The 22291-nt window shown below is 43.0% G+C and overlaps 2 protein-coding genes across 2 annotated transcripts in view; one reads left to right on the top strand and one right to left on the bottom strand.

Moving 5' to 3' along the window:
- The first annotated feature begins 792 nt into the window (after positions 1-792).
- vti1b (vesicle transport through interaction with t-SNAREs 1B) lies at positions 793-18853 on the top strand. Its single transcript, XM_028821231.2, has 6 exons — positions 793-1188; positions 5278-5336; positions 11570-11755; positions 15648-15821; positions 16650-16711; positions 18352-18853. Exons 1-6 carry the CDS (start codon positions 1092-1094, stop codon positions 18449-18451), a joined length of 678 nt encoding a protein of 225 aa, XP_028677064.1. The 5' UTR covers positions 793-1091; the 3' UTR covers positions 18452-18853.
- Positions 18837-22291, bottom strand: part of arg2 (arginase 2) — a 28717-nt gene continuing 25262 nt past the window's right edge. Inside the window, exon 8 of the mRNA XM_028821230.2 lies at positions 18837-19513. Coding sequence (XP_028677063.1) covers positions 19308-19513 — 206 coding nt within the window. The 3' untranslated portion in view covers positions 18837-19307. The remainder of the gene's footprint in view (positions 19514-22291) is intronic.

Consider the following 22291-nt stretch of genomic DNA (forward strand, 5'->3'; position numbering starts at 1 on the left):
TACCTGCTGCAGCCAGGTGTTACATGGGCGACCCCTTGGCCTGGTTCTGCTACTCGGATCCTCAACAATGAGGGCCCTGCAAGCCGGATCACCCTTGGGGAATAGCGCCAAATGGCCGTACTGACGTTTCCTCACAATGCAGGTAATGTGCCTCATTCAGGACTCCATGAACAACACAAAGTCAAACCAGCAGCACTCAAGGATTCTCCAAAGAGACACAGTAATGAAGGAGTCCAGTCTTTGTCTCAGGTCACTGGATAGTGTCCATGTCCGCAACCATATAGCAAGACAGGAAGCACAAGGACTCTAAAGACATGAACCTTCGTCCTTTTACAGAAGATATCAGGAGCGCCACACCACACTTTCAAGCGACCTCATGACTCCCCATGCTCTCCCAATCTGACTTTACTGACTTAGTAGGAAGAGTCACGAGAGACATGAATGTCACTGCCGAGGCAAGTAAACCTCTCTCTTTTTGGCAGACAGGCACACTGCTGACGGCTGTGCCTATAAGGTGCAATAAAACCGTAGTAATTATTAAATAGCCCATTTGAAAATGTGTTGCATTCAAGGTAGTTCTCAGTTTGGAATACATTTAATTTCATATTCCAAATACTTGAGCACAGAAAGTACATGCAAATCGTAAGAATCCAGGTTTGAAGTGGTAGTTGTACAAAAGTAGCACCAACTACTGCGTCACTGTGTCTCCCGCAAGTCACAATCGGCTGTGCTGTCGCCTCCGCGGTGGCTTGGCCCGTCTTTCACTTGTATGCGGCGTAATGCGTCGCTGAGACTTCAGTTCCCATCGTGCACCACGGTGCAAACCCAGCCTGTCCTCGCTCTGCCTCACACTTAATATAATGCCTGTGCAATAGCGAACTACTTCTACTTGAATTTCGATTCGGAGTGCAACCTGATCAATCCACCAAATCTGTCTTTACTGAAATTAAAGACGGAATAAAAGGACATTGCCTTGATTCACTCGGATGTAAGGACTGGCGCAATAAACGGCTCAACGTTCATAAACTAACCGGAGGTAATCCAAGCCGGAAAATTCAAACCGGGGTTGGAGTATCGGCGTTTCCATAAAGATGTCATCGGAAGAGTTTGAGAGGATGCACGAAATGTACACATGCTTGTACGAGGAGCTCAAATCACTGCCGGAGCGCACGTCGCGCTGTCACGGAGGTGAGTGTTAATCGCCCCAAACCGCGGCTCCGGTGTCACCGATGCCCGTACGTGCGGCTCAGGATTCACCGGTGGATTTGGCGTGTGCGCCGCTGATCTAATCTGCCCAAGTCATCTCCAAAAACATATTGTAAAAGGATTAGCACCTGCGGTTTTAGGAAGTGCAATGAAAGCATCGGGGTGTATTCGCTGTTTATTAGTTTAAAGAAATGTTCGACCCGCATTTGTTTTGATGTTAAAATTGCCATAGAAGTAAAATCTTCTTAATTGGCAACTTTCTTTCTTTTTTAGACAGATTAAATTCGCCCTTTACTTAATCCCAATATATACGAGAACAGATATTTGTGTAACACTGGTGTCCAAAGCTAAAAACAGTTCGGGTTGACACACATTCTGGCCGCACTCTCCGTTCCTCTTTAATTTTACGGTAGAGATCTAAACGAAGTTTTTAAACGATCGTCAGAAGTGTACGGTCCGGAATTAAACAGCTGTAGCACAAGTAAGTAATTTCCTTCAACGGAACAGAAGGATGCCCCAGCCTTAGAACCAAAAAAAACAAAAAAACAAGGGGGTGGGGTCTGACTTAACCAACTCCACCCAGCCGGGGTCGCTAGACGTGCGGCTTCCCTTTCACACCAAATTGGACTTTTTTTTTGGAAAGCGTTGTGGGGGCAAAATGTTTGATTCGACGGTGTTTTTTATTTATAAAGCATGGGGACACTAAATACTTCGATAGAGGATAAAACTCCAGGGAGGATATGTTAGCGACTTGGATTTCGAATAAACAGTCCCCTGGTCATCAGCAGCACCGTTAGGCGAATATTCAGCTGTTATTGGGCTGGAAATATTTCCGGGACCTGGCAGCACAGCGAGTCCCAAGCTATAGATTCGAGCTGTTGACCCGTAGAGGTCCGCTCCGTTGGTGCGGTTGTCGCTTTCAATGATACGTCAGTGATGCTATGCGGTACGCCCTGTTCCACTATGGTTAAGGTTAGAGTTTTGGGAAGATGGATAAATACTTTGAAGTACCAGTAGCCAAGATTTAATAATACCAAGTTAAATACAAACGTTTAAGTACACTTGCTACACAAGTAACAAATACTGTACAAATAATAAAATCACATTACACTATATGGTACATGCAATAATGCCAGTGCTGTGAGAATTGTGCAAATAATATATTACTACTAACGTGACAATGTCAAAGTAAAATAAAATAAAGTGACTTGGCTTATGCTGATAGGGTAGTAATGAACAAAAAAAAAAAAGGTTATCCAGTAATGGCCAAGCAGTGAGATCTCAGATGTACAGTGCATCCGGAAAGTATTCACAGTGCATCACTTTTTCCACATTTTGTTATGTTACAGCCTTATTCCAAAATGGATTAAATTCATTTTTTTCCTCAGAATTCTACACACAGCACCCCATAATGACAACGTGAAAAAAGTTTACTTGAGATTTTTGCAAATTTTATTAAAAATAAAAAAATTAAGAAAGCACATGTACATAAGTATTCACAGCCTTTGCCGTGAAGCTCGAATTTGAGCTCAGGTGCATCCTGTTTCCCCTGATTATCCTTGAGATGTTTCTGTAGCTTAATTGGAGTCCACCTGTGGTAAATTCAGTTGATTGGACATGATTTGGAAAGGCACACACCTGTCTATATAAGGTCCCACAGTTGACAGTTCATGTCAGAGCACAAACCAAGCATAAAGTCAAAGGAATTGTCTGTAGACCTCTGAGACAGGATTGTCTCGAGGCACATATCTGGGGAAGGTTACAGAAAAATTTCTGCTGCTTTGAAGGTCCCAATGAGCACAGTGGCCTCCATCATCCGTAAGTGGAAGAAGTTCGACACCACCAGGACTCTTCCTAGAGCTGACCGGCCATCTAAACTGAGCGATCGGGGGAGAAGGGCCTTAGTCAGGGAGGTGACCAAGAACCCGATGGTCACTCTGTCAGAGCTCCAGAGGTCCTCTGTGGAGAATGGAGAACCTTCCAGAAGGACAACCATCTCTGCAGCAATCCACCAATCAGGCCTGTATGGTAGAGTGGCCAGACGGAAGCCACTCCTTAGTAAAAGGCACATGGCAGCCCGCCTGGAGTTTGCCAAAAGGCACCTGAAGGACTCTCGGACCATGAGAAAGAAAATTCTCTGGTCTGATGAGACAAAGATTGAACTCTTTGGTGTGAATGCCAGGCGTCACGTTTGGAGGAAACCTGGCACCATCCCTACAGTGAATAATGGTGGTGGCAGCATCATGCTGTGGGGATGTTTTTCAGCGGCAGGAACTGGGAGATTAGTCAGGATAAAGGGAAAGATGACTGCAGCAATGTACAGAGACATCCTGGATGAAAACCTGCTCCAGAGCGCTGTTGACCTCAGACTGGGGTGACGGTTCATCTTTCAGCAGGACAACGACCCTAAGCACACAGCCAAGATATCAAAGGAGTGGCTTGAGGACAACTCTGTGAATGTCCTTGAGTGGCCCAGCCAGAGCCCAGACTTGAATCCAATTGAAAATCTCTGGAGAGATCTTAAAATGGCTGTGCACTGACGCTTCCCATCCAACCTGATGGAGCTTGAGAGGTGCTGCAAAGAGGAATGGGCGAAACTGGCCAAGGATAGGTGTGCCAAGCTTGTGGCATCATATTCAACAAGACTTGAGGCTGTAATTGCTGCCAAAGGTGCATCGACAAAGTATTGAGCAAAGGCTGTGAATACTTATGTACATGGGATTTCTCAGTTTTTTTATTTTTAATAAATTTGCAGAAACCTCAAGTAAACCTTTTTCACGTTGTCATTATGGGGTATTGTGTGCAGAATTCTGAGGAAAAAAATGAATTTAATCCATTTTGGAATAAGGCTGTAACATAACAAAATGTGGAAAAAGTGATGCGCTGTGAATACTTTCTCGATGCACTGTATGTAGTGTATAGCTAATACATCTCCTATAGCTTATGAGCAGAGGAGTATCAGGTTTGGAGCTCCACCACCTCCCGCCCCTGTTGTACAGTCTAACGGCTCTGGGGACAAAAGATCTCTTGTATCTGTCTACATTGCAGTTCTGTGATAGCAGCCAACTTCTAAACAAACTGCATAATTGTGGGGGTGTATAGTTGGTGATGTTCCTTGTCTATCATGGATAGCAGCCTGCACAGTGTCCTCCTCTCTGCCACTGTCATTAGAGAGTCCATCTCCATTCCAACCACAGATCCTGCTCGCCTGATCAGCATATCAATACAATCGGCATCCTTCTTCTTCAAGCTAACCCCCGGCACACTAGAGCATAGAAGAGAGTACTGGCAACCACCGACTGATAGAACATCTGCAGCACTACCTGACTCGAATAACAGCGACCATCCAGTACACCAGGTGATGATAAAGTGCCATCCAGTTGGCTGTTCAGATGGAGCCCCAGAGGTGTGCATCTCCAAAACAACCTGATCTGACAAACCGGAAAACTCTACTTGTCATTTTTGCCCTGAGTGCAGCACAAAGAGCTCTGAAGCGATATGCAGGCATTCATTGTGCAGTCAGAGAGGTGAATTTGGCCTGAAGAGTGGGTGACCCTGCATTACACAGGCAGCCCATCCGGGCCGATAGTGCACTCACTCGTAGTGTGGAGGTGATTCACAAATCCACAGTTGAGAACAGCAGCCTGTTTTATTCAAGTTGTATTTACAGAACATGTCATGGCTCTGTTAGAGATACAAAACATTTACAGTTAATTTAAAACAAGAACGAAGGCTGACACCATGTATGCGAAATGGAGAAGCTAAGCAGATCGTTTAGCCGCTGCTCTGGTCCAATTCTGAGACAAAAGGCAGCAGTATGAAGTTACAGCCTGAACAGTCCTGTCATGGTCACGACTGTTTGATCCCATCATTCAGTGCTCCTTCAGTACTCATCCGAGAGACACGGCAGACAAAAGCAATGCCAACTAAGCATAGACGATATACACAACTTTCATTATGAAATCAAGCAGCAGATCCTACAGTGGAAACAGTGGATGGACATATTTGGGTGTGGATTTGTGTGTCAAGTGTGCCAATCACTAAATTCTGTGCTGATTTAATTTCTCACAGAGGAAAGGAAGAGGCTGATCCGGGAGTTTGATGAGAAAGCAGATGAAGCGGTGGAGATGGTAAGTGGCAACTGACTGTGATTTGAGTGCACTTGTCTGGTTGTTTCTACACTCAACACGCAAACTTTTAGCAAAATACAAAACAAACTTTAAATTGTATATGTAAGGTTGACAACCAAAGTGTCCACTGAGACTTTATTAAACATGGCTGAATGCTGCCCAAAGTTAAGTGTGTCCTGGTCTAGTCGTAGTCCTCAAGCAGCCCAGCTCACAAGACCAATATGTCTCTCTATTATATAAAAAAAATCCAGAGATAAGACTTTGGCAATGAGATTTCTTCAAATCAGGCCCTCCTCTCAACCATATTCAACCACGCACACGATCCTCTCACCTCTCATTGGTGTGAATGATTTTGTCAGATACAGTTCCTGCTCTCTCAGATCTTATAAATTTTCATGTTTTCCTCACTTTAAGTTCTCAATTAAAGAAGATATATTATGTCCAAATCTTATTGAAGAATTTCATCACAAAGGGTTATCAACAGAAAAAATGAGTACACAGGCAATCCTAGCACCAAGAAACGATTAAGTCAAACAAATTAATGATCGGTTACACAGAACATTGGTTAAATGCGTATCGCTGGACTATGCTGAAGCAGTTGGTGGTGATGGTGCTGAAGATAAAAACATCAACTTACAATATCCTGAAGAATATCTACAACCATTAATAGCGTCCAGTCTTCCACTGCACAAATTACTGTAGGAAGAAGGATGTATCCAAGAAAGGTAATGTAGTACATCTTCAGGGGATAACATTAGATACCAAAGGAGATCTTGATATGCCATTCATATTAAAACGTTTACAGTTTCCCATTAGAATAGCTTTTGCAAAGACAATTAACAAATCACAGAGACAAACATTTGAAAAAGTCGTTTTATTTAATGATAGATAGATAGATAGATACTTTATTAATCCCAAGGGGAAATTCACATACTCCAGCAGCAGCATACTGGTAAAGAACAATATTAAATTAAAGCGTGATAACAATGCAGGTATACAGACAGACAATAACTTTGTGTAATTTTAACGTTTACACCCCCGGGTGGAATTGAAGAGTCGCATAGTGTGGGGGAGGAACGATCTCCTCAGTCTGTCAGTGGAGCAGGACATTGACAGCAGTCTGTCGCTGAAGCTGCTCCTCTGTCTGGAGATGACACTGTTTAGTGGATGAAGTGGATTCTCCATGATTGACAGGAGCCTGCTCAGCGCCCGTCACTCTGCCACAGATGTCAAACTGTCCAGCTCCGTGCCTACAATAGAGCTTGCCTTCCTCACCAGTTTGTCCAGGCGTGAGGCGTCCCTCTTCTTTATGCTGCTTCCCCAGCACACCACTGTGTAGAAGAGGGCGCTTGCCACAACCTTTTGATAGAACATCTGCAGCATCTTATTGCAGATGTTGAAGGATGCCAGCCTTCTAAGGAAGTATAGTCGGCTCTGTCCTTTCTTACACAGAGCATCAGTATTGGCAGTCCAGTCCAATTTATCATCCAGCTGCACTCCCAGGTATTTATAGGTCTGCACCATCTGCACACAGTCACCTCTGATGATCACAGGGTCCATGAGGGGCCTGGTCCTCCTAAAATCCACCATCAGCTCCTTGGTTTTGCTGGTGTTCAGTTGTAGGTGGTTTGAGTCACACCATTTAACAATGTCCTTGATTAGGTCCCTATACTCCTTGTCCTGCCCACTCCTGATGCAGCCCACGATAGCAGTGTCATCAGCGAACTTTTGCACGTGACAGGACTCCGAGTTGTATTGGAAGTCCGATGTATATAGGCTGAACAGGACCGGAGAAAGTAAAGTCCCCTGCGGCGCTCCTGTGTTGCTGACCACAATGTCAGACCTGCTGTTCCCAAGACGCACATACTGAGGTCTGTCTGTAAGATAGTTCACGATCCATGCCACCAGGTATGAATCTACTCCCATCTCTGTCAGCTTGTCCCTAAGGAGCATAGGTTGGATGGTGTTGAAGGCGCTAGAGAAGTCTAGAAACATAATTCTTACAGCACCACTGCCTCTGTCAAAGTGGGAGAGGGATCGGTGTAGCACATAGATGATGGCATCCTCCACTCCCACCTTCACCTGATATGCGAACTGCAGAGGGTCGAGTTTGTGGCGGACCTGTGGCCTTAGGTGGTGAAGCAGCAGCCGCTCCATGGTCTTCATCACATGTGACGTCAGAGTGACAGGCCGGAAGTCGTTCAGCTCACTAGGAAAGCGATATCTTTGGGACGGGGGTGATGCAAGATGTTTTCCAAAGCCTCGGGACTCTCCCCTGTTCCAGGCTCAGGTTGAAGATGCGCTGTAGAGGACTCCTCAGCTCCAAAGCACAGGCCTTCAGCAGTCGTGGTGATACTCCATCTGGATCCACTGCTTTGCTGGGAACAAAGTCTCCTCAGCTCTCTGCTCACCTGCGTTGCTGTAATTGTGGGTTGGGGGAAACTCTCCTATGCTGGTATCAGCAGAAGGATGGTTGGAGGGTGCAGTACTCTGAGGTGAGAGTGGGTTAGGGTGGTCAAACCTGTTAAAGAAGTTGTTCATCTGGTTTGCTCTCTCCACATCTCTCTCGATGGTGGCATCCCGCTTCAAGCTGCAGCCAGTGATGATCTTCATCCCATCCCACACTTCCTTCATGCTGTGGTTCTGCAACGTCTGCTGCAGCTTTCTCCTGTACTGCCCTGAGCTGGAGTCGGAGTTCGTTCTGCACGCGCTTGAGCTCACCGCCTTTAAAAGCCCTTTTCTTCTGGTTCAAAAGGCCCTTGATGTCACTTGTATGAGGGGCCAAACAGGCCATAAATCATATATTTCTGTGTGTAATCTATTGGTTTACGTGTGAACACTATTGGTTTATGAATATTTACTATTGGTTTGCGTGCATACTTAATTGGTTTGCGTGCGTACAATACTGGTTTCATTCATATGAACTATATTGGTTCGTGTCCGTATATTATCGGTTTGTGCGTGAACTATATCCGTTTGTACGTGCATACCACTGGTTTGCATATGAACTATATTGATTTGCGTGTGTATATCACTGGTTCTGGTACGATTTGTTATTGGTTTGTGAGTGAATTGCATTGGTTTACGCTTGCATGTTATCGGTTTGCATATGAACTATATTGGCTTGCGTTCTGTGTCGGTCTAACAATGGATTTGCGTATGCACTATATTGGTTTCAAGCACGTCTTATACCGGTTTCATGTGGGTAACCTGTCGATTTTGCGATTGAACTCTATTGGTTGTACGTGTGCACTATGTCAGTCTTGCGTATGAAACATATTGGTTATGCGTGCGCACCCTACCGCAACTCTGTGCATATAAATTTTTTAATTTAAAAGCCAGAGGAGGGATGTAAACAGTAACAACAATGACGTTTCCAAACTCTCTGGGCAAGTAATAGGGACTCAAACTTACGGCCAACAGTTCGATGTCCCTGCAGCAGTCCCTCTCCCTTCTAATGGAGAGAAAGAAATGAAATTCAGTCACCGGCAGTTATACGTTGTGTTGTCACGATGAAAGTCCAAACACAGAATCAAAATTAAATGAAATATTGATGAAAATTTAATTAAAAAATTAGTTTTTACTGAAGTTTTACAGTAAAAATGTAAGTTTAAAAAGTATTTGCACGTTAATTTCAAATCCAAACAGAATTAAATTGTATAACGAAACTAATACCTCTAACGCAACATGAAACATAATTTACTTTCAATTTATTACGTTTTACTATTTTTTAATATGGTTAATTACTCACTGTAATGTAAAATAGTTAAGTCTATTATGCATACTGTTATTTTCATGGGAATTGTTACATACAATCTGTTTAAATTGTACATCCACATCCCCATATGCGAGTGGCAGAGCCGCAAAGAGGCTAGCGGGTAGTGCAGGCCCAGGGGTCGGCAAGCGAAGTAAGCAGGGGGCCCCCTAGTAATATTTAAATATTTACAGGCAACATGAACGTACATATAAAACCATAAGATGTAATGCCATCTCAGAGTCACAAAAAGAACAAAGCTGAGGAAAAAGCAAAAGACATGAAGCTCTCTGAGAGCCGCAGCACATCATCGTAAATGGCCAAAGTAGGGACACAAGCTTGACATATTTGAACTGGGTGCCAATTTATGGCTTTCATCATAATGCTTAAAAGAAGTTTACCCAGTAGGGGTCACACATGCAAGGAGGTGACACCCCCGTTGTGATTGAGCCTGCAACTTGGTGGTGTCCTCCAGCCACTCTGTTGGTCACCGTCTGTTTGCAACAGCTTAGCTATGAAGTGGTAGACCCCACAAACCGCCAGATGCTGAATCACAGAGGATAGGCCATGTTTAGGTCGCATCACTCTGAACAGTTCTGAAGTGCTTATGGAAGCAACATCAGTTCATAAACTGTGCATGAAATGGGTTTCCATGGCCAAGCCGAAGGTCATTACTATCTATCTATCTATCTATTACGTGCCAGCTGGAGTGGTGTAAAGCATTGTACCCTCCGGTGGACTCTGGAGCAGTGAAATGAGTTCTCTGGAGTGAAGGGTCACACTTTTGCTATCTGGAAGTCTGATGGATGGGGTAGAGGGTCTGGAGCCATCTCTAAAGTTGGTGAAGGATGGGTTATGGCAGGGGTTGGGCTAGGACCCTTGGTTTTAGTGAAGCTGACATTTGTGCACCTCAGCCTGTGAAGGACCTTTTGTGTTCCATTACGAGTGTGCCCTCTGTGCACAAAGCCATATCCATAAAGACATGGAGGAACTTCAGTGGCCTGCACCGAGCCTTAACCTCAACCCTACCTGACATCTTTGGGATGAAATGGATCACCAGTTCTGAGCCAACATCAGAATCTGACCACACAAACACTCTTTTGGCTGAATGGGCCCAAATTTCCACAGACACTCCAAAATCTTGTAGAAAGTGAAGGGTGGGGGCCAAATCCAAATTGATGTCCTTGGTTTTAGAATAGGATGTCCAACAAGCTCGTAGAGCTGTGATGGTCATTTGTCCACAAACCTTTGGCCATTTTTGCCAGCGTTTTAAATACTTCAGTTTCCTTCGCCGTTTTTTTTTTTTTTTTTTTTTTAATTCTTGCTCCCTTCTGTGACAAAACTGAATGTTGATGGGCAGCGATGACTTCAGTGCCACATTCACTTGTCTGCTCGTTTGTAAGAATTGGTTCTTAATGAACAATCAAGTGTAATGGTGAGGACGGCTGGCAGCTCATCCCAGCCGGGACACCCGTGAGATGAAAGGATGGGGGAAGGCAGCTTTTCCAGGACACTGCCTTCCCCTAAACGCTAAATGGCAGCTCCCCTGGAGTGTAACGGTGCCCTGGATTCCCGCAGGGCATCCTGGGACTTGGAGTTAGGTATCTCAGCCCTGTTGGGTACCATGGGGGCCACCAGGAGGAGCTGTGAGAGGACCGCAGGAGTCAGGCCTCATCTACAGCTCGGATGTACTCCCAAGTCATGAGGACGGGAGCCCCGAAGTACTTCTGGGCTGAAGGAAAAAGCCAATTCTCCATCTGACCCGGAAGTACTAGCAAGTCATGTGGGCAGAAGGACAGAAGCACTTCCGGGTCAAAGACTATTTAAAGGACTGCTGGAGATCCAGCAAGGGAGCCAGAGCGGGGAGTTGTAGGACAGAACTTGCTGGGAGGTGTGGAGGAGAGAATATTTGATAGTATTATTGTGTATTCAATTGCCTGTTTATTGTGTGCTTTGGTGGCACTGCTTAAAAAAAGAAACATTGAAATACTTCTGAGTGCTTTTAACCTGTGTGTGTTTGTTGGGTTTGAAGGGGCGACAGTCACCCCTAGCGTCCTTACAGTAAGCATTTAATATTATGCAAAGAACAGCAATATTTATGAATTTCTTACAACTGTTTGCAGGCCAGATAACAAAACCACGAGATCAATTAAAATGAAGAACGACACGACGTTTCTGAAACTGGTTGTAACAAAATGATGTCCTCCAGGACTGAATTTGCAAACTACAGGTGCTGAGTTTTTGATTTGCTCATCCATGTAATGCTGCACTTACCTCAGACACCATCTTGTAAACTTCACTTTCTGTTAAAATTCGGGCCCTCGTCGCTGTAGCTTGGCTCACAGTCCTGCAAAGAATAATGAGATGCACAGCAGTAGATAAGTGATGAATTCATAATTGAAGGTATGAACTAGCAAATCCTAAAGAGAGGATAACAAATGGTGTCTGCCTTGAATGACCCTGGTTTTGTTTGTCTCAGATTGACGGCATGGAGCAGGAGCTACGGACGGCCCCTTCTTCCTTTCGCAACCCCATGATGTCTAAAATGCGCATGTACCGGAGAGACGTGGGCAAACTGCAGCGGGACATCAGGAGCGTGGAGGTCAGCACTGGAGCACGAGGCGAGATCAAGCATGGCGTTTACACTGTGGAGAACGAGCAGAGAGTAAGTGAACCACACTGACAAAAACCCACCATGGTAGTGATAAAGCACTCCTTCATTCATTCATCAAGCCAGGTCAAAGTCCGGAGGCTGTCCCAGCAGTACTGAGGGTAAGAGAATCTGCAGGCCACAGTCTGACACGTCGCAGACACGCTCAGCCCGATTTGACACTCGCGCCATGCACATGCAAGAAGGAATTTCACTGTAGTTTGTACACACAACAATAAGGACCCCATAAACTTTAGACTGAAATCTATAATTTGAATCCACTAGGTGGCAGTAATACTCCATGACTAAATCTTCCAGCAGCCATGCATGTCAAAGCATAATATGCACCCATTTGTCCAAACTTACCATATATACTCGCGTATAAATCGGGTCTTGAAACCCAAAAAATCAGACCCTGACTTACACGCCTATTCAATAATGTGACACTTAAATTTTTATTTTTTATTTTTTACATCTTCTTGCCTCCTCCAATCTCACACCAGTTTCTCACACACATCGAATTTTGTTGCAGCAGCGCAGTTACCAATTTCTTTTGCCACTCCAACGACTTTTAATTTAAAACCAGCTTCATATTTTCTTCTGATCGAACGCTCTAACGTAGATAAGGGATGCTCTTACGATAAAGGTGTATGAGGATGTGAGATACGAAGAACATAAATCAGTGCAAATGTCACTTCAGAATAGTTTGGGCGTTACCGTGTGGTCACATAGGCACAATACATAGAACAAAAAAGGCAGTGAGCTCCGTGGTTACTCTCTCAGCTGGGCGTTAGCATATCATAATCTCTTGGACCAATGGCGTGTGTTTTCCGCATTTGACTTATACGACCGACATTATCAAATACCGGAAATTATACAGTAAAATCAAGCCCCGACTTATCCACGGGAGAACTTAAACATGAGTATATCCGGTAATTCAGGATTTCATATTTACATTCACCTGTAACATCTATTCAATAGTAGCCTCAAAAGTGGTAAAGATGGCCGCCTTAACTGATTGTGTCAAGCACAAACCGCTGGCTCAGATGGAGTTCTGCTCTGTTCTGTGAGGTGGCGTAAGAAGTGTAGCTGTACATTGACACAAGCAAAGATGAATCGGCTTTTTAAGGGGATAAAGGAGCAACACAAACTCCTCCTCATTTGGGATGTCCGATTGTAATGTCTGAAATGGACCAGGGCAAGTGAGGCAACAGACAAGACTTGCTTTGCTGACGTATAGCAGAATTAATTCAAGCAAAGTGATAAAGTACATTAGCACTTCAATAATAATTAAAACAAGATGTGTCCATAAGAACCACCATCTTACTTAGGGTTCACAAACAAAGACATAAATAAATACTTTTAAAATTCAAATAATCTTATTGAGATATTCCATTACTTTTCTCTCTTGAGAACATCACTCCAGATCCTGCATCCTGGTCCACCACCTCTGTGTGTAACCTGCAGATCCAAACTGCCCTCACCACTGGTAACTGCAGCTCCTGAACTGCCACCTCACTTGGTACCCTGCAGCCCACCACACAAGTGCTTCTGCACTGTGAATCCCCCTTCTGTGGTAGATCTCCTTCCTAAAATCAGTAGATTTAAACCTAGCCACACTCCGAACCCTCTACCCCAGCCATTGGTCCTGCTCCCCCAATGCTCTGTCTTCTGACATGAGCGATTGCTCTTCTGTTCTCGTTTCCTCCCCCTCTCTTATATTGTGGCCACCCCCTGCGGACTGTAGTTCAATACGCCTCCCCACTGCCCCTGTAACTAACTGCACACGGGTGATCAAAGGCACTCGCATGTAGTCTCCTTGTCTGGGGCAGCTAAGCCACTGGAGAAGTGCACCAAAACACATCAAAATCACCAAGTAAATGGATTCAGTAAACCACCCCAGGACTGGACTTATCAGAGTGGGACACAAAGTGGGTAAGAAGCCCCTGATCTTGACAGTACTATTTCTAATGTTTCTGAGGACAGGCTACACTTATTCGTACTGTGGCCTCCTTCCGTCTGGTCCGTCAACCTGCTAGATTTCTAAAGCCACAGTTTGGTTGTGTTAAACTGCTTATTTGGAGTCTGCTATCTTTAAGTTTTATTATTTTTTGACATTTCACTTGTAGGCGTTCCAACTGCATTATTTACTGTTTTCACTACTGTGGCTTATGTTTTTTGGCCACCATTAAATTCACCAGAGTAAGTATTACAAGCAAGGCACTGCTCGACAGCTGTCCATTTTTAGCACTGCTTTGATGCCATGCTGGATGAACTCACCGCCCAGAGTCTTCCTCCAGCAGTGCCCCTCTGGCTGTCACATAACGTCCCTCCCTCATTGCCAGCACAGATGAGCTGCCCCCTTGTTATTTCCTTTACCTCATCAGCCTTTCCTTCTCTAACATTAATTTCTCCTCCATTTCCTTTCTGCAACATTTTCAAATTCTTTTTTCCAGAGTTTTTTTTTTGTTTGCCATGGCAGCTTCCAACCGAGAAAAAGGAAATGGTGAAGTCATCTTAGTAATCGGTACACAGGCCGGCTGAAAACGGACACAACTAAGTTCATTAGGTCGATGCTGAGGAAGACAAGAAAACAAAATCTGAGGAACTAAACAGAAAGCTGCTCCGCCACCATGAGCAGGCCCAGCGTGGCCTTGAGAAGCGATTGAGAGCGTTGGAACATAAGGCTGACCTTTTGGGAAGACCCGTCGTGTGATGCACTGAATGGCTATCCTTTTCATTGTAAAAGTAGCTTTAGAAAATCACTGTTAATGGACTAAAGCTGTCCCAGGTATCCTGTTGTTGTAAGTAAACTGTGAAAGATCTCCTCTCACCAACAATTACATACAATTTTACAGAAAACAAAAAAATAGGTAAAGGATATTTCCACAATGAAAAAAAAAAAAAAGTTTGTGACGCAAAGTTTGAGCCGACGTGCTGACCGCTACATAGCCAGCCACACACCCTTCTTCTGCAGGAATCCTATTTTTTTTTTCTTTTTGCAGATGTACAGAACTTGAGTAATTCACTCCATTTTACAGAAGCCCAACTCACTAAGGCGGGGGTCCTCAATCACAGTCCTGGAGGGCCGCAGTGGCTGCAGCTTTTTATTCCAACTAGTTTCCTAATTAGAAGACAGTCCATGCTGATAATGAAACTTGGTACTGAACTGTTTGGCTTGTTGGTGCCTGCATTCATCCAACAGCAATGTGAATTGTTTCCTTCTGTGAGAACATTATCCACGTGTTTTGTGGACCAGTACAGATTTAAACTTAATGATCCTTTCAATTCCCCTCTCGTTCATTTCTAAACATTTTTTATCACACATACTACGTAATCTGGAGAGCTGCTGGTTTATTGGCTATCTGCATCTCATTATTAACTAATGTCTGATTAAGAAAACAGGCAACAATTAAAACTTAAATGCAGCTACTAAAATCTAAAACAGGCAATTTAGGGTTCTGAATGGTAACAGGCACGAGAACTAAAACTAAGCCCAAAAAACGTATTGCTTTAGTAGTAAATAAAAGGGTTCTAACTAAGCAAGTGGTTAAAGTGAAAACCTGCAGCCATAGCCGACCTCCAGGAGTGTAACTGAGGACCTCTGATCTACAAAGTAACTAAACTTTGTATTTGATGAATGAAAGCACTAACAAGGCATTGAGTTAAGTACAAAGATTCATTATCAGTAAGGACTGAGTTCTAATCAAGACACTGGCTGGAATGAAAACCCGTAGCCACTGCGGCCCTCCAGGACCGTGATTGAGGACCCCTGCACTTAATATTCACTCATCACCACTAGAGGGGGCTGCAAGCTGAAATGCCAGACGCACATCCCTGGGCCTCCCCCGGCTGTTGAGATTGTGGATTTCTGCTACGGCTTTTTGTTTTCTTGTTCTTTTTTCAGACAGAGTTACAGTCGCAGAGAGCCTTACTCCTCCAAGGCACAGACTCCCTAAACAGGGCCACAGAGAGTATTGAACGCTCACACAGAATAGCAGCCGAAACTGACCAGGTCGGAACGGACATCATTGAGGAGCTGGGAGAACAGAAAGAACAGCTGTACCGTACGAAAGACCGGGTGAGTGTCACTTGCATATAAAAGTCTTTACTGATAAACACATTAAAGTGAAGACGTCTAAACACTGACATACCGCGGCATTTTTTGATGTACGCCTATTATCTAGAACAACTTTCTGTGTGAAGGACATACTTGTCCATCTCCTCACTGCATGTTCTGTGCAAGAGTGGGGTGTCCTTGTCAAGGTTTCGGAGGCAGACGTGGTGTCATTTTTGTCTTGTCTGTTTTAAACAGTGAGGGTAGGTGTGGGCAGCTTAAGTTAAAGAGTGTGGGAATAAAAAAGAAGCCAAGACAAAAAAAGGCAATTCAGGATCATAGGGAGTGGCAGAGATGCCTAAGGGGACTCCCTCTTGCAGCAACGTCCCCCTTCAACACAATAAGAGGGGTGGCAGCTGATGGGGACTCGTTCAAAAAGAGAAGAATGGTTATGAGGCAACCAGAATGAAGGGGTTTACTAATAATGATGAAGAGGAGAGCATGCATGTGGTGGGTTCTGCACATAATCACTTAGAACAGCAGCAGCCACGCACCCCCTTGGGGGGCAGCTTAGTATTTTAAGTGTCAGACTGAATGATCTGAAGTGCTACCTGACAAAGGAATGGATTACAGATCGTTAAACTGAATGATCTGAAGTGCTACCTGACAAAGGAATTTATTACAGATCGTTAAACTGCACAGGACCTATTTGACAATTACACAAAAGCAAACTACATTGCAGAATTCTAAATATGAAAGAACAAAAAATGGTTGAGTAAATTGTCAAATTTGAATTCTACCTGATTCTGTCTACCGAACAGAGTGTTTAATTTTTTTCCCCCTTTCTTTCAGCTGGTCAACACTGGTGAAAATCTCAGCAGAAGTCGTAAGATTCTCCGATCGATGTCCAGAAGGTAATACACTTTCAAGTGGTTTTCTTTGTGAATGTCACTCAGATGAGGTTTTCTTTTCCTTTTGGCGAACTCTTCCTTTACACACAACATTTCAGTATAACCTGAGCTTAAATACGCACTTTGCTTTCCAAAAATACATCCTCTTCCGTGCTGTTTTACATTTATTTTTTTTCACCCCTCATTTTGATGAGCTAACCAAGAGTTGTGTTCACATGTAAATCGTTACTAAATAGTAAGGCCATGGCCCTGTGGCTCACAGCTACTGGAGGGTTAATTCAAACCACCGCCCCGACACCATCACACTGTGGCTCGTATCTTCTCTCCTTTGTTTTAATTTTCCATCCACATATTGAAATAATTCTGTACTACACGTCTGCAACTTAGTTGGGGGTTAAGAAAACACACTCTGTGAAAGACTGGTAAGCCCCTCAAGGGCGGGTTTGCATCCTGCACTTAAAGTGGTGGATTCTAAAAATGGATGGGCTAAGAGTCTGATTGTAGAAGAAGAAAAAAGAAATCTCAAGCAGGAGTTTTAAGACTTAAAATGACAAGATTAGCAAGTTCTACTCAACCTTTAACAATAGGTGGGTGTAGGGCTGAAATATGTAATCCAAGTTTTACACTAAATAAATATTTAAAAAAACACCAAAAAAACTATCACACCACCCTACGGTATTTTGTAAGCTACAAAGCCTGTAGGGTCTTGATGACTTGAGACAAATCTTTATTGCAAGTACGGGAAAACATACAGAGAATGTTACCATTTTTAACATCTCTTGTCCTTTAAGACCTACTGTATATAAGATGGGTTCTCTCCATTTGAAATTTTACATTTTGCATGTTCAGCATTCAAATTTTAAATTCCAACAGATGGTACACCACAAATGTTAGCACTGCTGTTTGGAATCCTGTACCTCTTGCTGAAGCAAGAGGCAAACTAAAATAACTTAAAAAAGGAAAATTTAAAAAGAAATAGAACCTAAAGTGAATGATTGGAGTACTAATCCAATTCAAGTCCATTAAACATTCTGCTATTCTGTCCTCTGTTAAGCAGAAAAATTGAAGCAGGAATCAATCCTGAAACTAAGGAGCAAATTCCATTAATAGCCGTATACCCGAATTTGAGACCCCCATGGTCAGACCATTAGCTGCTCCATTCGGTATGACTGTCAGTAGGCTTCAGTTTGATCAGTACTTACTTCCACTGTAGTTTTTTTTAAATTTTTCCTATAATTTTAATTCTATTTAAATGTTTTTTCATTAAGTTAAGCATGTTGGTTGTGTAAGCTGTCTGTTGGAATTTAAAATGCAAGATGTTTGGAACTGTCATGCCAAGAATCATGGACTTTAATGGGCATGTCGTAAGTGACGTCATAGGATTGCCAGGCTGCAGTTCCACTCTGTTGAATTAATGTCAATTAGATGACGCTTCTGCACTTCAATATAAACATGAGACCAATGGGCTAGCTAGTGTCACGAGATTACCTTTTAAACCAGGCCACACCAGAATGGTAACTGTAACATTAATTGAATTGTAGATTTGTTTCGGGTTCGATATTTAAAAAAAAAAAAAAAAAATGAGCACAGTACAAATTTACCTGTCGGTCGGTAACGTATCTTCTTAATTCTGTCACTTTCAGGATTATGACAAACAAGTTGTTGTTGTCTTTCATCATCATCATGGAGCTGGGCATCCTTGGAGCAGTTGTTTACCTCAAGTTCTTCCGGAATCACAAGTAGGAGAAACGGTTTTGAAGTTAGATCTGTTACTCCTTTCCGTGAACTGAAACCCAGGGTCTGATTGATCAGAACTCCGGATGAAGGCCATTCCAGTGAGAAGCATTTGGCTTCTAGTTGACAATATAGAGTTGAAGGATCTTAGGAGCCACAAGCCCTTGCATCTTATGGTATGCCTCAGAATCAACGGGGGGCTTGATCGAGGGACTAGCAGTAATAAGTAATGAATGACCTGCACTTCTGACTTTGTCAAGTCTCTTACCTTGGGTGTACCTTTGAACTCTTTCTTAAATCCTGTGCAAGTAACACACTGTTATTTTTTTATTTGATAGACTTTGTGTAATTGAGGCCATAAAAAATGGAATCCAACAAAAAGTACAAACATTGATTAAAATGACATAAGTAGTTCCATGATTTATTTCTACATAAATAAAATATTGGATTGCAGAAAGAAAATTCATTCAAACTCAGTAACCATCAGTAGGTGCCGTACAGGTACAGAATAATACTGCTCTTTGCACTTTTCTAAGGATTATCGTACTGGCCGTTTATGTCGGGGAGTAAGCACTCTGGACAAAACCACCACACTGCCCACCCAAAGGAAAAAAAAATCAGATTTTGGATTTTTTCAAAACGGCCCATTTTCCTTGTACCTCTTGACACACAAAATATTCCACAAGTTTGATAACATTATAGCATTATAAAATAGACTGAAAACTTCTCATTGAAAATGTACGATGAACTTACAAAGTTCTTAAAATAATTCAGAAACTGGCCATGCAGTTTTCATGTACAGTCAAAGAAAGTGCTTTTGAAAAGCTGAGGAATGCGCAGACATGTACAGCCAAGAAGATGTTTGTTAGAGACAAACTTTCTGCTCATCCTCCGCCTCGTAAGTTGTGTTGGATGGTGGAAGTTTGTCAAAGGAAACGTGTGCGCCTTCTCTGGTCTGACCCAGCGAGGATGCAATGACGTCGACAGCCAGGCTTGCTGTGGACCCTACAGCCTCCTGAGAAACGCCCAGCATGGGATTTACTTCTACTAGGTCCATAGCGGAAAGCAAACCTGCAAAGAATCACAAGACCCAGTGCTGAATATGCAGATATGGCTCAAACAGTCAGTGCTTTTCCTTTTTACCTACTTCATTTCATCCTAAGAAAGTGATTTTCGTCTGTATTATTTTTCTGTACTCGGTTGTGTTCTTTTTTTCTTTAAGCTGTTTTTATACCTAATGATATTTATGTGATTTTTTGATGACCAGTCTATAACAGTTACTTTGCTTGTTGTAGCAGTCCATGACGTGTAATAAGTAGGTCTATAGGGCCCTTGCTGTCACGTGTACCGTGGCCAGTGGATTTATTACTTGCCTGTGCAAATCAACATGCAGCATGTCACCGCTCTCTGGTAACATGACCTGTGAGTAGAACTGTCTAACCTCAAAACCTCAGTCTTCATTATCCCTAAAGAGCTACATTACCATGTGTTAGATAAGAGAAGGGAAAAAGACAGTTGTATCCCCTCAGGAGAACAAAGTTGATAAACTTCATCCAAATCTTTTTTATCTTACTTAACCTGTGTAGTTTGTAGTGATGGCTGAGAAAAATTGTGACGGTTTTGTGCAGAACAGAAATAAAGTTTCTGATATAGCAGGCGTCTATAGAGACCAGCCCTGGAGCAGAGGCACACAGTACCAGTAATGTCCATGGCGAAAATCTGACATTCACACATTTTTACTAAACTTGCTCAAACACGACTTGAACTGTAAACCCACCTCCCATTGTTACGTATATATTATATATATTCACATCCACAACTGTAGCACCTCAGGATTATTTAGTAGCAGACTGTGAAGGTGCAGTGGGTGATCTCGGATGTGCTCCAGTATGAGGCAGATTCTCTCCTGATGAGGTTTTCACTCGCTTTTCTTTAACTTGTAATCTGTAGTTGTACTCATCTCGTTAGTGATATTAGCCGATAAATAAACTGGGCTGGACTCATGACCCATGAATGAGAGAGGGGAGGCGAGTCTTCAGCTAAAATGTGCGTTCATGTTTGAGCCTGTTCTTGAAGTGGTTTATTTAATAACATTTCAATGGTAACCTTGCCTGCATACAGCTGGATGACCAGACATGGATTATGCAACACTAGTAACACAAGATTTTTTTCATGGGCCTGTTTGGTTGCTGTTTTCCAGTGTTGGTCACCATAGTCCTCTATTCTGTCAACACCTCACTCTCTCTCTTCTCCATAAAAACACGACCTTTCCAAATATTCTCAGGGTATGTAACATTGAAGAAATGTTTTTTGAGTGGAGTAGTCCTTTCAAGCAAGACCAGAAAATGTACAACTGAACCCTGGCTTTGCTGGTATTACATTTTAGTTGAAGGCTAATGGCCCCAGACAACACACTGTACACCCTCCTCATCATAGTACCACTTTTTCAATCTAGCTAGTTTATCTGTCACACAAATTTCACCTTTCCTCAGATTTTTGACAAGTGAGCCACACAGGCAATGCTAAGTAGTTCCACATTACCCACGATAATTTTCATAAGGGTTACAAGGGATTTAAAAAAAAACACAGTGAACACAATAACCCCTCACATTTTAGAACTAACACTAATTTAGAGTAAACTAAATGTAACCTAAAATATATACAACCTCTGGCATGTGAGAGAAGAGCAGCTTAGAAGGCTGGCATCTTTCAACATCTGCAATAAGATGCTGCAGATGTTTTATCAGACGGTTGTGGCGAGCGCCCTCTTCTACGCAGTGGTGTGCTGGGGAGGCAGCATAAAGAAGAGGGACGCCTCACGCCTGGACAAACTGCTGAGGAAGGCAGGCTCTATTGTAGGCATGGACTTGGACAGTTTGACATCTGTGGCAGAGTGACGGGCGCTGAGCAGGCTCCTATCAATTATGGAAAATCCACTGCATCCACTAAACAGTGTCATCTCCAGACAGAGGAGCAGCTTCAGCGACAGACTGCTGTCAATGTCCTGCTCCACTGACAGACTGAGAAGATCGTTCCTCCCCCAAACTATGCGACTCTTCAATTCCACTGGGGGGTAAATGGTGACATTATACAATGTTATTGACTGTTATACTTGCCTCACACTCTCCACCTTGAACTTTTTAACTTGCACTGCAATTTTCTTTAATTATTATTGTTTTTATCAGTATACTGCTGCTGCTGGAGTATGTGAATTTCCCCTTGGGGATTAATAAAGTATCTATCTATCTATCTATCTATCTATCTATCTATCTATCTATCTATCTATCTATCTACAGTGGTGTGAAAAACTATTTGCCCCCTTCCTGATTTCTTATTCTTTTGCATGTTTGTCACACAAAATGTTTCTGATCATCAAACACATTTAACCATTAGTCAAATATAACACAAGTAAACACAAAATGCAGTTTGTAAATGGTGGTTTTTATTATTTAGGGAGAAAAAAAAATCCAAACCTACATGGCCCTGTGTGAAAAAGTAATTGCCCCCTGAACCTAATAACTGGTTGGGCCACCCTTAGCAGCAATAACTGCAATCAAGCGTTTGCAATAACTTGCAATGAGTCTTTTACAGCGCTCTGGAGGAATTTTGGCCCACTCATCTTTGCAAAATTGTTGTAATTCGGCTTTATTTGAGGGTTTTCTAGCATGAACCGCCTTTTTAAGGTCATGCCATAGCATCTCAATTGGATTCAGGTCAGGACTTTGACTAGGCCACTCCAAAGTCTTCATTTTGTTTTTCTTCAGCCATTCAGAGGTGGATTTGCTGGTGTGTTTTGGGTCATTGTCCTGTTGCAGCACCCAAGATCGCTTCAGCTTGAGTTGACGAACA

This window comes from Erpetoichthys calabaricus, chromosome 16, assembly GCF_900747795.2.
Source record: "Erpetoichthys calabaricus chromosome 16, fErpCal1.3, whole genome shotgun sequence".
Lineage (NCBI taxonomy): Eukaryota > Metazoa > Chordata > Cladistia > Polypteriformes > Polypteridae > Erpetoichthys > Erpetoichthys calabaricus.

Coding starts and splice junctions, on each gene's coding strand:
- vti1b (XM_028821231.2), top strand. CDS start 1,092: ATGTCATCGGAAGAGTTTGAGAGGATGCACGAAATGTACACATGCTTG. Junction 11,756..15,647: donor CTGTGGAGAACGAGCAGAGA/GTAAGTGAACCA, acceptor TTCTTTTTTCAG/ACAGAGTTACAGTCGCAGAG. Junction 16,712..18,351: donor CTCCGATCGATGTCCAGAAG/GTAATACACTTT, acceptor TGTCACTTTCAG/GATTATGACAAACAAGTTGT.